General features: G+C 42.4%; 1 protein-coding gene across 4 annotated transcripts in view; it reads right to left on the bottom strand.

Annotated features, from left to right (window-relative positions):
- Nucleotides 1-328: 328 nt before the first annotated feature.
- Nucleotides 329-14,200, bottom strand: part of AP3B2 (adaptor related protein complex 3 subunit beta 2) — a 52,991-nt gene continuing 39,119 nt past the window's right edge. For all 4 annotated transcript variants that reach the window (XM_042476654.1, XM_042476655.1, XM_042476652.1 and 1 more), the window contains 6 exons: nucleotides 12,601-12,707; nucleotides 10,236-10,467; nucleotides 9,021-9,105; nucleotides 7,332-7,429; nucleotides 1,359-1,497; nucleotides 329-819 (listed from right to left, as the gene is read on the bottom strand). In XM_042476654.1, the coding sequence (XP_042332588.1) occupies nucleotides 669-819; nucleotides 1,359-1,497; nucleotides 7,332-7,429; nucleotides 9,021-9,105; nucleotides 10,236-10,467; nucleotides 12,601-12,707 (812 nt within the window). In that variant the 3' untranslated portion in view covers nucleotides 329-668. The remainder of the gene's footprint in view (nucleotides 820-1,358; nucleotides 1,498-7,331; nucleotides 7,430-9,020; nucleotides 9,106-10,235; nucleotides 10,468-12,600; nucleotides 12,708-14,200) is intronic.

Here is a 14,200-nt window from a genome sequence, read left to right as displayed (position 1 = left end):
TGTTGATTTAAAAAAAATCAGTATTTACACAGATGTGTGCACACACACAATTAAATCTTGCCTTTTAAGGTGTCAGGGTCTGGTGGCCATCAGATTAGGCCAAAGTCTAATAAAGTCTTATTAATATGATTGTGGCTCCATTTGTTTCTGGTCTATGTAGGAGTCAGGGAAAATTGTCAGAGGCATTAGCAGACCTTGCTCAAGTCTCGTTTTCTTATAGCAGTGGTTCTCAACCTTTGTTCCTCCAGATGTTTACCTGGAGGACCAAAGGCTGAGAACCACTGTCTTACAGGGTTTTGTCACTCAACATAAAAACAGCAGACAGAAGTCAATTGAAGGAAGATTTCTTTATTGAACCATTTTGTCCATAATAAATAGATCCACAGAACAAAAAGCTAGAGGAAGGGAGACCACTGGACACCAAGGATGTCAAAGTCACAGGAACCTTCAGCACCTTAAGATATCTCCAATTTGATGCTAACCTAATGTCTTTTATCCATGTTTGAAGGCTGCACCTCATTTGCTACTGGGAATGTTTTCATATTAGCCCCCTCTGTCAACCTCAAACTGCACTTTATTTAGAGACAGACAGACAGGTGTCTGAGGCATGAAGGGAAGAGGGTTGGGTGTCTGAAATGGGTGAGATGACAGGCAGGGAAACTATCTCGTCACTGTGTTAAGGAATGGATAATGTCCTTCACCAACATGGTGCCAATCAACATTTTCTCGCTGTTGATGGTCAGATGTGCCACGTTGCCTGTCTTCTTCTCCAGCGTGATGAGGATGAGGCTTCCACTGCTAACTGTCTTTGCAGCAAACCTGTCCAAAGGAAACAGCCCAACAAAAACAAAAGATGTGATTCCACATGCTGCAATGTTATTCTGATGTGGTGATTAGCACACAGATGTGAGCAGCCTGCCAGGTGCCCTGTTTCCACATTAGACAAGTTGATGGGGAATTTTTCAGTACCAGCAGTTGCATGTCAAGGTAAAGAGTGAGGGGTGCCATATAAATAGCTGGAGTTTGTCACAAAGTTTCCCGGAATCTCCATGGCAAACCAAGGGTCAAATTAACCTGGGGTAGTTTACCCCAGAACTGGACTGGATCTATCAGATCCATGTCCGGTCTGGCAGGATTGGGCCTGATCTTGGCCCTGGGGTTTTTGGCCTGTTGTCTGAATTGAACAATGTGAGGCTTGGGGAAAGACAGGCGTTTTGGTCCATGCAGAAACCTCTTAGAACACAGACAGTACCACACTAGTGGGATATCAATATGTGCACTGGCTGTGACCCATGAAAGGAAAGGTGGGATTAGGAGAAGCAGAGACTACAGAAGTCGTGGTGCATCCATCTCCTCACCGGTATTCCTTGTCTGAACCACAGGGCACACGACTAACATTTGCTGCAGCTGTGACTTGTTGCACAATCACATGGTCACTCTGGCATTTGTCTGGTAAAGTCAGCTTCTCTGTGATCTCACTCATCCCTGTTAACTTTCCTGGAGGATAGAAGGAGAAAGATATCAGTAGTCATCTGGGCAGTGACCAATTCTTGTTTAAAAAAAGATAAGGGGAAAAGAATGAAGGCGAGGAAATGTCAGTTCCTCTGCAGTCTACGATGCCAACTCCCCAGAACGGGAGGGGAGCTACAGCTTTTCATCAGCTTCCACTTTTGGTCCTTATGTAAAAAGCAGGAATTTTCTGGGTCTGTATTAAGACACCAGATTATTTAGATCTGAAGGTTTCCCATCTTTGCAGATTCTCTGGGGAAATCTTTCCCTACACTCTCTGATTAAGGGGAAAGGCAGCAGCTCTGAAGGCTAATGCAGTTTCAGCTCCAAGGATTCATAATCAGCAGATGGTGAATGAGTCCAGCAGATAACTTCTCCACTTGGGGATCCTGCTGTATTTGTGCCTGACTTATCTGCATGTGCATGAATATGGTATTAAAATGGTTTTATAGGTTTAATTTTGTTTTAGTTTTATAATATTAGCAGGGTGAAACAATTAGCAATCTGAAACCATTTGAAACAAACATGCCTGCCATTTTAATTACATTAAGTTGTTGTTGTTTATCTTCAAAATGTTTCCTACTTATGGCAACCCTAAGGTGAACCTATCACAGGGTTTTCTTGCAAAGCTTTGTTCAGACTGGGTGGGTGGGAGGCGTTGTCTTTGCCTCCCTTTCAGGCTGAGAGCATGTTACTTACCCATGGTAAACCAATGGGTTTCCATGGCTGAGCAGAGATTCAAACCCTGGTCTCCAGAGTCACAGTTCAAAGCTCAAACCACTACACTACACCTGCCATAAAACTGTATGATGGGGCAGCATAGCCACCATGTACAGAGGCATTGTGGTGGCAGTATTTGCCTTGTTCCTTACTGTTGTATGTAGTTGTATGTGCTAGCCAAAGAAAAAAGACTGGCTTTAACTCACAGGACACAAACACACTTTTGAACTGGACTAAGTTTATCACTCTCTGCTTCGGCAGCTTTTGCTTAATTATAATTGGAACCAGGTTTAATTTAAAAGTCTATGGCTCGAGACAGACGGGCCAAAAGCGGCTTGCTGATACTAGGGTTCCGGAGCGTGCAGCATGCAGCGGCCTAACAGCACCCTGCCGTCCACATGGTGGCCGCCATCTTGACATAAGCGACGTGCAGCATATAGACATTGCTGCATGTCGCTTACGTCACAAGTGAACCAATGGCACACTCATGACATCCGCGTGTCAACACAAAAAGAACCCAATTTTTCCAGGTTCTTTTTGGGGCGGAGGGACACCATGCAGTTTGGCTGCTGTGGTGTCCCTCTGCAGGAAAACAGGCCCTGTCCAGTTCAGCCTTTCTCAGAGGTATGTGCTGGGCCTATCTCTGGGATTTGATTTCCAACACAGAACCGATGCAACTTGGCCTGAGCCACCTGAAGCTGCAGAGTGGAAGTGTGTGGGTGGATGGCATAAAGGAATACTTGTTACAGGAAAAAATGGGAGGAAAATGGCTCCCCACATTTAGAAACAAAGCAGGAGAAGGAAAGATTGGCCTCTCCAGCATGCTAAATTTTTCCATGCAGGACATTTTTTTTCAAAACATGGATGAGCAATCAAGCATATAATGCCAGAACTTCAGCCTTTAGTAGGGCATTCCAGGAAAAGATTTGCAAGTTGATTCTACTGGCTATCTAAATTTAGTATCTAAACTTCATAAAATCATAGAGTTGGAAGAGACCATAAGGGCCATCAAGTCCAACCCCTGCCATGCAGGAACTTTCTTGGGGTCATGCTTTACTGTGAATATCACAACACATTTTATGTCAATTTGTTTTACTGGGCATGTGCAATGATCTCCCAAAGGGATTAAAGGGCTCCATTAGCCACAGAGAGAACAGGTTAATTCTAATTTGACCCCTGTCATATTACATATGGAATCTTAAACAGGTCCTCAATTCTAATTTATTAAGCAAAAGACACTGATTAGAATTCTCTGAAGGGAAGAGATAGGACTCATAGGTATCATAAGAACCTTTGTATAAGCAATAGTTTCTGACTAAAGTGAAATATGTGCAGAGGTGTATATTTCAGTATCTTGAAATATTAAAAAAGAAGTGGACTTTCATAAGTTGTGATTTTTTTAAAAAAAAACATGCCTACGATCATCCCACACAAGTATATTTCTACCTAACTGTGTCTCAAATGGGGTTAAAAATCTAACAAGCCCCTTTCTTGCAGAAACGGTAAAGCTTAGTGTGTTAGAGGGGGTGATGCTTGGATGCGAGGGATTCACATGTCAAAAGGCTGCCTCACTGAACCATGCAGTGTTCAAGAAGCAGCCCAAGGGATACCAGGTGCTCTGCCACAGTCAAAAGAGGAGGAAAAGTTAAAAGAGGGCTCAGGGAAACATTCACTTCTCACCCTATCCCACCCCAGGAAAACTGGTGGTTTCTCCTGCAGCACAGGAGCAACATGCAAAGTACATGCAACTCTGCTGTGGAGGTAGGCAAAAGACTTAGTGGGCTGTCAGAAAGAAAGAAGGCAGAAGCATCAATGTCCTTTTCCAATTTCTTACCACAAGCCTTCACTTTCCAATAAAACTGGAGTGGAGAACATTTAGCTCTCCAGATGTTGTGGATGGTTAAATTTGGACCACAAGATCAAAGTACACACTGGGTGAGGCTTCTAGGAGCTGAGGTCGAAAACATCTAGAGAACTAACCATTTCCCATCATTCTAATTACATTTGATACACACTTGCTGCTACAACTAAAATAGTTCTGCATGCCATCTTTTGCAAATTCCCTTTCTATGATAACTCTATTGCCTTATACAGTGTAAGAAACATTTTTCTACACACATTCTCATGCCTGACAATAAACAAGCACAATGGCTTAAGTTAAATCTTATTCTATCAAAGGGCTGCCAGAACCATCTGAGAACAGAAATTCTCAATTCAAAGCAATAAAGCGTAAGAGACAAGGCTGGTGGATACCTTCTTGTCCCAAGGTTGTTTATAAAAGAAAAAAACCCTAAAACCTGCAGATATTTGGCACCTGACACCCTTTGGGCTGTTATACTAGAACGTATGAATTAAAACATATATAATTCATTATTAACATATTGTTTTAGAGCATTAAATGTCCAGCCAATACCTAATATCTGATGGCACCTTCTTCAAAATCTGATGGTGTGTAGGACCTTTTCAAAGGCTAGAAGCCTTAAAAAAATAAACAAACTGCTAGCTTCATGAGTTTTTGGTACAGGTTTGCCAAATTACTAACCTGTTAAAGTATTTTGTGGTACATTGATTGCATCAAGTAACAGGAACAAGACAGCTTTACCAATCATTTCACATTTACAAATTGTTTTCTGTTCTAGTTGCTTGGGGGTAATTTGTATGGTATTTCCTAAAGCAATAGATTAGGAAAGCAACCTAGCAATTCTGCTGCCAAATGGTTCTCTATTACAGGGATGCAAAATGTGTGACCCAACAAAAGTTGGACTATAGCTCTAGTTGTCTCTCATCAGTGGCTTTGCTAGCTGGGACTGATGGAAGATAAAGTCAATAAGCAGTGGCATCACTAGGGTTGGTGTCACCTGGTGTGGTAACTCAGGATATCACACACACACACACACACACACACACACACACACACCTTCATTGACCTCCTCCCATACCACACCATACAGAATCCTTGGTAATGTTTTTGTAGGAATTTACTTATAAATCATAATTCCCATATATCACTGAATGTAATGGCAATAGTTGTGACATAAACTAGCAAAATTAATTGATATCATACTCAAAGGATAAACATGTTTACATATACTTAGCTTCATTTGGTTTAAGTGAAAATTTGTTAAAATGTGATGTTATTAAAGAATTTTTAAAAATTATTTTTTAAAACTAAAATAAAAATTTTAATTTGAAATTTTCTTTGTTTTTAAAAAAATCTGGGGCCTCTCCTTTCTCCTCCTACTGAGCCTAACCACACTCACACCATCCCTTCAGTTTTTAAAAAGGATACAGGTAAATGCCACAGCCTATTTCTGCCCAGATGTTTGAGGAACAGTGATGTGATCTTCGGTGTCACCTTTTCTGGTCCGCACCCTCTGCACCCCCTAATGATGCCACTGTCAACAAGCTACTTGGAGAGCCACACATTTCCCAGACCTAGTAAGATTTGTATTTTCTTGGCCTATTATTACATTTTTGTTGTCCATTAATAAGGAGAGCAGGGGGTAAAAGAGGGTAAGGATCAAAAGAGCAGCAGGACAAAACAGGGTTGTCCATAAAGGAAGCAGCACCAATCCCAGGAAGAAGAGAAGGGAAGAGGAGAAGGAGCAAAGAGAGGGGAGGTGTGTGCCTGCAGTTGAAAGCAGTGCTCGTGGCTTGGTGGCCAAAGTGAGGGAGAAGGATCCCCAGGTAGAAGCAGTGCTATTACTATGGCTAGAAGAGGAGAGACACCACCCAGTGGAAGCAGCGCTAGCACTACGGCTAGAAAGAGCAGACAGCTGCAGCATCCGCAGGAAACAGCTACCTGTGCTGGCACTTACCCACACCCATCTTTAACAGTTGCTCTAAAGGGAAAAAAAGAAGAAGCAAAAATGCACAAGGCAGCGGAGAAGAACAAAACACATGGTTAGCATCAGCTGCTGGCACAGCCCAGGAGTGCTTTCCCCACAGCCATGGCCAGCTCAAGGGGGATACAAGGTGGGTTTTGAGGAATGTCCTCCTTGTGGGAAGGGTCTCTTTCACTGTTGATTTCACTGACCAGAAAGAGGAGACACCCAGATGCAAAATTAATGGGAAAATGAAGGAATGGGGCAAATGTTATTTGACCAACATGGACGGATGAAAGGCCTACACAAAGAGGCAGGCTGCCCTTGCAGAACAGCTGCAGGGCCTGGATCTAGTCTTATGGGGCCCCTCTGCTCATTTTTAAGCCCCTCTTATCCTCTACTACTGTATTTAAAGTTCCACCAGCAACCTCCCTTTCTCCTTAAAACAAAGGACGTGGTGAACTTGTGCCTTCAAATCACACTCCTGGAAGTCTCCCAAAAGCATGATTTGGATTTAAAGTAAGTGTCATGCTCCCCATGCACCTTATTTTAAAGCAAAAGGAGGTGCAATTTGCTGTGCTGCTGCACTGGGAGTTTCCATTCCCTGTTCAGTTTGGGGAATGTCAATGTGATCCCCAGCACCACAAAAGTGCATAGGTCTGCTATATATATTTAATCAGATGTCTCATGATCTTTTGGGTGGCTTATTGTCAGGCGAATAAGACGTAATCTCAGTGGGGCAGGGATTCAATCTGGTCTCTTCAAGATAAACAGGGAAAAGGCATAATTATTATTGCTTCATGTTATTAACTGGTATGGTAGCTTGTTTTGGAAGAATCAGTGCGCTATAATACTACAACTCCCAGAATCTCCCAGAAAAGGTTTTGCCCTTGTCTTCCTCTGTGGCTAAGTGTGACTTGCCCAACTTCACCCAGGTTTTCATGGCCAGGCGGGGAATCAAACCCTGGTCTCCCAGTGTCCTAGCTGAATACTCAAACTGCTACACCATGCTGGCTCTTCTAGCAGTTTTAATATCCAGAAACTGTGGCAACCCTCACTGGAGTTTTGGGCAGGGAGTACCAATAGAACAGGATGGTTCTACTCTCTCTAATACATCTTTGCTTCTCTTCTAGGGCAATGTGGGACCCTGCCTGTAGCAATGCAGGAAAAGTGCTGTGAAATTCCCAAGCCTTGAGTCTGCTATCTAATTTTGCCTGCCTCCCACATACAGCTACAGGGCAGGAGAAAAGCAAACACTTCCCCCACCCAAACACTTACCTTGCTCCTTCTTGAACTCATTCTCACTCATGAACACAGGAGCCATGAGTTCCCCCACAGGGGGCTGGATCGACACGTAGAACTGTCGCGTATGTGTGCTGGAGGAAGAAAGAAGACCATCTAAAGTAGGCAACAGACATACAAACCCCTTGCCAGAGTGAGTCCTACTGCTAGACACACTGCCAGACGGTTTGTGAGATTTTCTGACACAGGTGCCAAGCTAAAATGGGGTGGCTATAGAAACTATGTGGCTTGGCTTGAGTGGGACACCATTTGCTGCTCTGATTCAGGCAGCACAAAGTCTTGGACCAGCACAGCCCCCAGCAAAAGTGCAGCTTTAGCTTTAGCAAGAATTCACTGAGCCCAGGGGAATGGGATGGTTTCTAGGACCAAGTATATGGTTTCTACACTACGCAGCTTATTTTTATCTTTCTTGGGTGTAAACACACTCTCCCCTTTGCACTGACTTCCTTCCTTGTATCATGATAATTTAAAATATCTTACTTTTCAAACACTTGCATTTTGTTCTCTTGCTTCTCTTTTTATATTTATTTTTTTATACTCTTTCCCAAGATGAATGCAGGAGATTTTGAGCAGATAAAGGGAATGCTTCCTCATAAAGACCACACACACACTCACACACACACACTCACACACACGCGTGCGCGCATGCTGCAATGGCTGCCAATATGAACAGTTATAAAACCGGCTGATTCAGGGAGGATGGGGTTTGTCAATGGCTACTAGTCAACATGGCTGTTTACCCGCTTTGAATACCAATTGCTAGGTAGACCAAGAAGAAAGGTGTACTGATGCCCTACTTGTGAGCTTCCTGGGGGAAATTATTGGACATTGTGTGAACAGAATGCTGAACTAGATCAGCCTTTGTTCTGGACTCTCTAGGCTTTTCTTATGTCTTCTGTATTCCTTCAACACCACTTTTTAACTCCCATTAAAACGTATATCTATGACCTCACTGAGTTTATCCATAATATCCAGGCCTTCTCTAATTTGCCAAGATTTAAATTTGGCATTTCTTTTCCTTCATAATGTTTCCTCACACCTTTCTTTTATGTGCCTGCTTATTTAGAGCAGGAATGGGCAACCACAAAAGATCCAGGGGCCCTTGAGGCCCTCTGGGGATTTCTTTATATCCCAACAGTCTCCAGAATGGGAGCAAAAGCAACTCACACATGAGTTTAAACAAGATATGTGAATTAAAAACTAGTAGTAAGAAAGTGAAAACATAATTAAACAAGCTATCCTATAAAAACATTGATATTTTAAAACAAAGTAATACAATTTAAACAATAACAACAACAATAAAAATGCACATACACCCATTATAGTCTTTCCACATTGCTACTTAGGCTGCACCCACACTATAGAAATAATCCCATTTGACACCACTTTAACTGCTGTGGCTCAATGCTATGGAATTCTGGGATTTGTAGTTTTGTGAGCTATTTATCCTTTTCAGACAGAAAGCTCTGGCGTCGCAAAAAACTATCCCACGGCAGTTAAAATGGTCTCAGACTAGAATATTTCTGCAGTGCAGATGTAGCCTTAGTCACAAAATGCTTGTTCAAATTAGGAGGTTCAAATTTGGAGTCTGCCTCCCTGGCCCACTTCATAGTCCATTGCCAGAGCTCTCCTCTTTTGCACAAAGTGTGTGTGTTAGGAACTTACCACAACTGGAAGCTGGCTGCCTGGGTGGAGTCACAAAAGTCTATGCCCATAACTACACTGACCATTTCACCAGGTGGTAGGGTCTCTGTAAGCACAGGAGAAAAGGCCTTCAGATGTAGAAGTAACTTTGCCACTGCCATCCCCCACCCCCTTTACACCTTGCACTTTGTTGTTGCTGTTGTTGCTGTTGTTGTGTGCCATCAAATCATTTCCCATTTATGGTGACCCTAAGGTGACTCTATCATGGGGTTTTCCTGGCAAGATTTGTTCAGAAGAGGTTTGTATTGTGTGAACATGTGACTTGTCCAAGGTCACCCACTAGCAGATGGGAAAGCATGTTGGGATAGGGTGGAAAATGCCTCTTCCAGCTCTCTAGACAGTATTGAACATTATGTTCCAAATGACTCACTAGTTACCATAAAATAACAGTGGTGCCAGTCCTGAACTGCCATGATTCTTTCCCCAAGCCAATGATGGTACTTCTACCCACTGCCATGAGACAAGAGATGCACTTGAAGCATTCAATTGGACTCAGCTAACATATATAATCGACCAGAAGTTGACCTCATGTATAAGTCGAGGGCAAGATTTAGGGCCAAAATTATGGATTTTGCTATGAGCCATGGATAAGTTGAGGGTAAAACTTAGGAGCATAGAGCAAAGGATCTAAAGGATGAAGGAAAGCAAAACAATGTCAAAAACTTACAAAATTCCAGCAGACTTTGTGCTTAGTCTTAAGGCTGGATGGATGAGAGAGTAGAGAGGGCCAGTGCTTCCAAGACAAATTATACTCTTGCTTTTCACTAGGGGATGGTTCCTTCTTTTAAATAAGCATTAAGATACAGTACTTATGTTGACCCATGGATAAGTCAACTCAGGTTTTTTGGGTCAATTTTTTGACCAAAATTTCTAGATTTATACATGAATACATACAATAAGTAGCATTTCCTACTTGAACTACCCAAATAAGTCTCAAACTCCCTCGGAGTGTAGTGGAGTCTCCTTCCTTGGAGGTCTTCAAGCAGAGGCTGGATGGCCATCTGTTTTATGCCTCAATGAGGCATAAAATACAACTTGCTCAATCACACTAGCCTACCTCACAGGTTTGTTGTGAGGATGAGTGTGGGATGAATGAGAGCCATGAATATATGAATAAAATAAAGGATTTCAGTGTCCTGAACCCCAAACACACAAACAGGAACATATAAGCCCTACCGATCTCTTTGAACTCCTGAACTCGCATGCCTGAAAGCAGCTTGGGCTCATTAACGCGGATGTTTTTCACCTCGGCAGCTGTGTTGTTGGAGATCTGGATCTGCACAGCCACCATACGGGAGTCAGGAGGAAATGGTTGCCGGCTAAAGTAATACTCAACTGAGAGCCCTTCCCCAGTCATGCGATGCAATAGCTCATATGTCTTCACAGTCCCAAAGACAGGACTGATCATCTGCAAAAAAAGAAGGAGAAAGAAGAGGGAAACAGTAGCAACAAGATGATGGGTCAGTCAGGCAAAACTGGAGTTTGAGATGATAATGGGGAAGAGGAAGGGGAAAAACTGGGAGGAGATGCCAGCCACAGATGCTGGCGAAACGCCAGGAAGAAACTCTTCTAGAACATGGCCACAGAGCCCGAAAAACCCACAAAAAACCATGGATGTTGGCCATGAAAGCCTTCGACTTCACAATGAATAAGTTAGTTTTAAATGCTACAGGTATCAGATTACAGACATTAAAAGCTAGCACACTCTTTAATGACATTTTGCTTGATCTTAATAAAGGTCATCAAGTGCACCACATTGGTCCATCTAGTTCAGTATTAACTGCAGCACAGGTGGGCAACTGAGGCCCTTCAGAAGTTTTTGGCTGCAACTTCTATTAGCCTTAGCTATGAGAATCAACGTTGATGGACTATGAGATCCACAAATATCTAGCAGTCCAAAAATATCTAGAAGACCACAGTTGGGCACTCCTGATCTACAGTGAGTGACAGCAGCTCTTTAGAGTCTAAAACAGGAGTTTTTCTCAGCCCTCTCTGGACATGGCAGCGAATGAGCGAATGAAGCTGTAACCCTTTTTACATAAAGCTTGTGCACAAGCATTGAGCTATATAGTGACAATGACAGATGGCGTTTCTCCCCTCAACCAGTGTCTTCAGGCAGTAATGGATTGGATGAGGGAAAACAAGCTCAAGTTGAATCCAGACAAAACAGAAGTACTTACGGTAGGGGCCCCCAAACCAGGTATTGGGCTGCAACCTCCAGTCCTAGAGGGGCTCACACTCGAAGGACTGTGTTTCCAGACTGGGGGTGCTTCTTCACCTGTTGCTTCAGATGAGGAATCAGGTGAATGCAACGGTCAAGAGTGCCTGTTATCAGCTTCAGCTGATACACAGCTGCACCCTTTCCTGGAAAGGGGTGACCTCGAAACTGTAGTACATACATGCACTGGTAACCTCAAGACTTGATTTTTGCAATGCGCTCTACATGGGGCTACCCTTGTGCCTAGTCAACTGGTACAGAATATGGCAGCCAAGTTGGTCACAGGAACAACAAGGAGTGACCATATAACACCAATATTGAAGTCACTCCACTGGCTGCCTATTAGTTTCCAGGCACAATGCAAGGTGTTGGTTAACACCTTTAAAGCCCTACATGGCTTGGGCCCAACCTATCTAAGGGATTGCCTGCTTCCATATAATCCTCCCTGTACGCTCAGGTCCTCTGGGAGGAATTTACTACAGCCCTTAAAGATCACATTGATGGCAACCTCCCAGAGGACATTTTCTGCAGCTGCTCCCAATTTATGGAATTGCTGCCGGACAAGATCTGCCCAAATTACCAATCTAGAGAGCTTCAAAAAAGTCATTAAGACGGATCTCTTCTGGCAGGCCTTCCCAGAATAAAATACTTGGCTAAGAAAAAGACTTCCCCATTTATCGAACTGTGCTCGTGGTTATTGTTTGGATTTTAAAATGTTAGTTTTAGTCTTATACCGTTTAATCCTGTTTTAAGGGGGGGTACTATGTATATATGGATATATTTTAGCCTGTTGTACGGCACTTTGACTGCTTGGCAAAAAGCAGGATAAAAATAAAAAAATTATTATATTTATTTATAGGTGGGGCCACATGTGATTCTTACTGATATTAAGCATACTCAGAAGCAAGCAAGATCAATCCATACTATCTTCTCATCTGCAACTAGGACTACATTTTTCAGCACCATTTTTGAAAAGCACTTCAAACACCAAGACTCTCCCTGTCTCCTCCAGGGACACGACTCTGCAAGAAGTCTCAGAATTAAGCAGTTTTCATTTTGCAGCTTCTTTCTGAGGCCCCACCCAAATCCTGGCAAGGAAAAGCTCTTATCTCCAATTACCAGATGATCAGAAGTAAGAGCTTTTTTTTCTGCTGAGAACTGATAAAGGGGGCACCAGACACTTCTTATACTTCTCTTTGCCTAATCAACCTCATAGGTTCATTGCGAGGATAAAAATGTGGGCAAGAACCATGTATGCTACACAAAAGAACATAAATATTAAACAATTTTTTCAACAACAACAACAACAAAAACATCACTTACAGCAGCAGCTAAAGAAGTATCAGTCAATGTGAGCCCCTCGAGGTCAGTCACAAGGCTGGTAGAAACTATGGGGCTGGTGACAACCGGCTGGGGCTGAGGGGGTGAAACTGTGGTGCATAGAAGCAGGAAACAAAGGATTTAAAAGGCTTTACAATCTTGATTTTTTTTACCATGTGGAGAGTAACACAGAGATAATGAGAATACAACATGACCTGTAAGGTGAAAAAGCAAAATAAAACCTAGCTTAACAAGAAATTGCCATCTAATACAAAAGACAGTCTTCCAGGACCATGGACAGCTCACATGCTCTGCGCATATGATCTAGGAGAAACTGTAGACTGGGAATTCCCAAACTGTAAGCCAGGACATAGAAAAGATCCACAGAGAATGACTGCCAATGAGCAAGAAGTAAATTATAGGCTTCTGTGAAGTCTTGGTACTCTTGCACTCTCTCTGTACCAAAAGCAGTTGAATGATTTACCTATTAAACATAAATTCATTCGTTACTCAGTTTAGCCAGTTAGTCAGCCATTCCCTTGGACCTGTGGCTTCTAGAAGCTCAGAGGAAGTTTAAAGAAAAGTACAAAGAAAACCAGATAAACAGTTATAATGCCAGAATGCAATTAAACATACTATAATATTAAAATGACTGAACTAAACAGCAGTTTAAAAACAATCAATAAAAGTGTACAGAGTCAGTCTACTAAAAGCCCATTTTTCAGTAGACAGTTAATTGTTAATAAATATGTATGTTTTGTATGTTTAATTTTTGTATGTTTTATATCAGTTTTGTAGTGTTTTAATGTGTTATGGAAGCCACCTTGGGTCCTGGTCTGGGAGAAAGGTGGCACAGAAATAAATAAAGTAAGTAAGTAACTAAGTAAGTAAATAAATAAATAATAAATAATTGTTAAAAGGCCACTTGGATAAGAATAGCTTTTCTTTCTAGTGGAAGGATAGCAGGAAGGGGACCAGCCTAGCTTCCCTTGGAGTTCTGGGTCTATCTTATCAAATGCCTGTGGTAGAATAGGACAGGGAGACAGTTTGCTCCCAAAATTATAAGAGCCTGGCAGAACACTGTCAAAAAACAGTCCTTCAAATATCCTGGGTCCAAGCTACACTGATCTACAGTGAGTGGAAAGATTTGTCAATGTGGCCTATGCTCCAAAGAACCCCGACCCAGAGCTGCAACTGACAGACATACATTAGATAAGTTCCATGGAAAGTGGCCATTCTTCCCTATTTCAGGAGCAGACCAGGTGGTATTAAGCACCTGCATGCATTTAACATCCCTGTATTTTTTGTTTGTTTGTTTAAACAGCTGAAGCTTTACCCTCATGTAGATCAGAACATGTGGGTTTGACATTTTCCTACCATGCTATGTGGGCTTGATCACATGTGGATTCCCCTATCCATTCATTTGGCAATTTGGTCATGGGGGGCAGTTGCCATTACTGATGTCAATACCACCTTCCTACCTCCAGACCAAAGTAACATCTTTGGGGGACTGTAGGAATGAGATCGTTTCTTTGAACATGCATTATGGTCTTAACTATGCTTGCCCCCCTCTATCCTTCATAATTGCTACTGAACAAAGAAA

This window comes from Sceloporus undulatus, chromosome 6, assembly GCF_019175285.1.
Source record: "Sceloporus undulatus isolate JIND9_A2432 ecotype Alabama chromosome 6, SceUnd_v1.1, whole genome shotgun sequence".
Lineage (NCBI taxonomy): Eukaryota > Metazoa > Chordata > Lepidosauria > Squamata > Phrynosomatidae > Sceloporus > Sceloporus undulatus.
The sequence above is the reverse complement of the archived record's forward strand: the minus strand, read 5'-3'. Positions and strand labels throughout refer to the sequence as shown.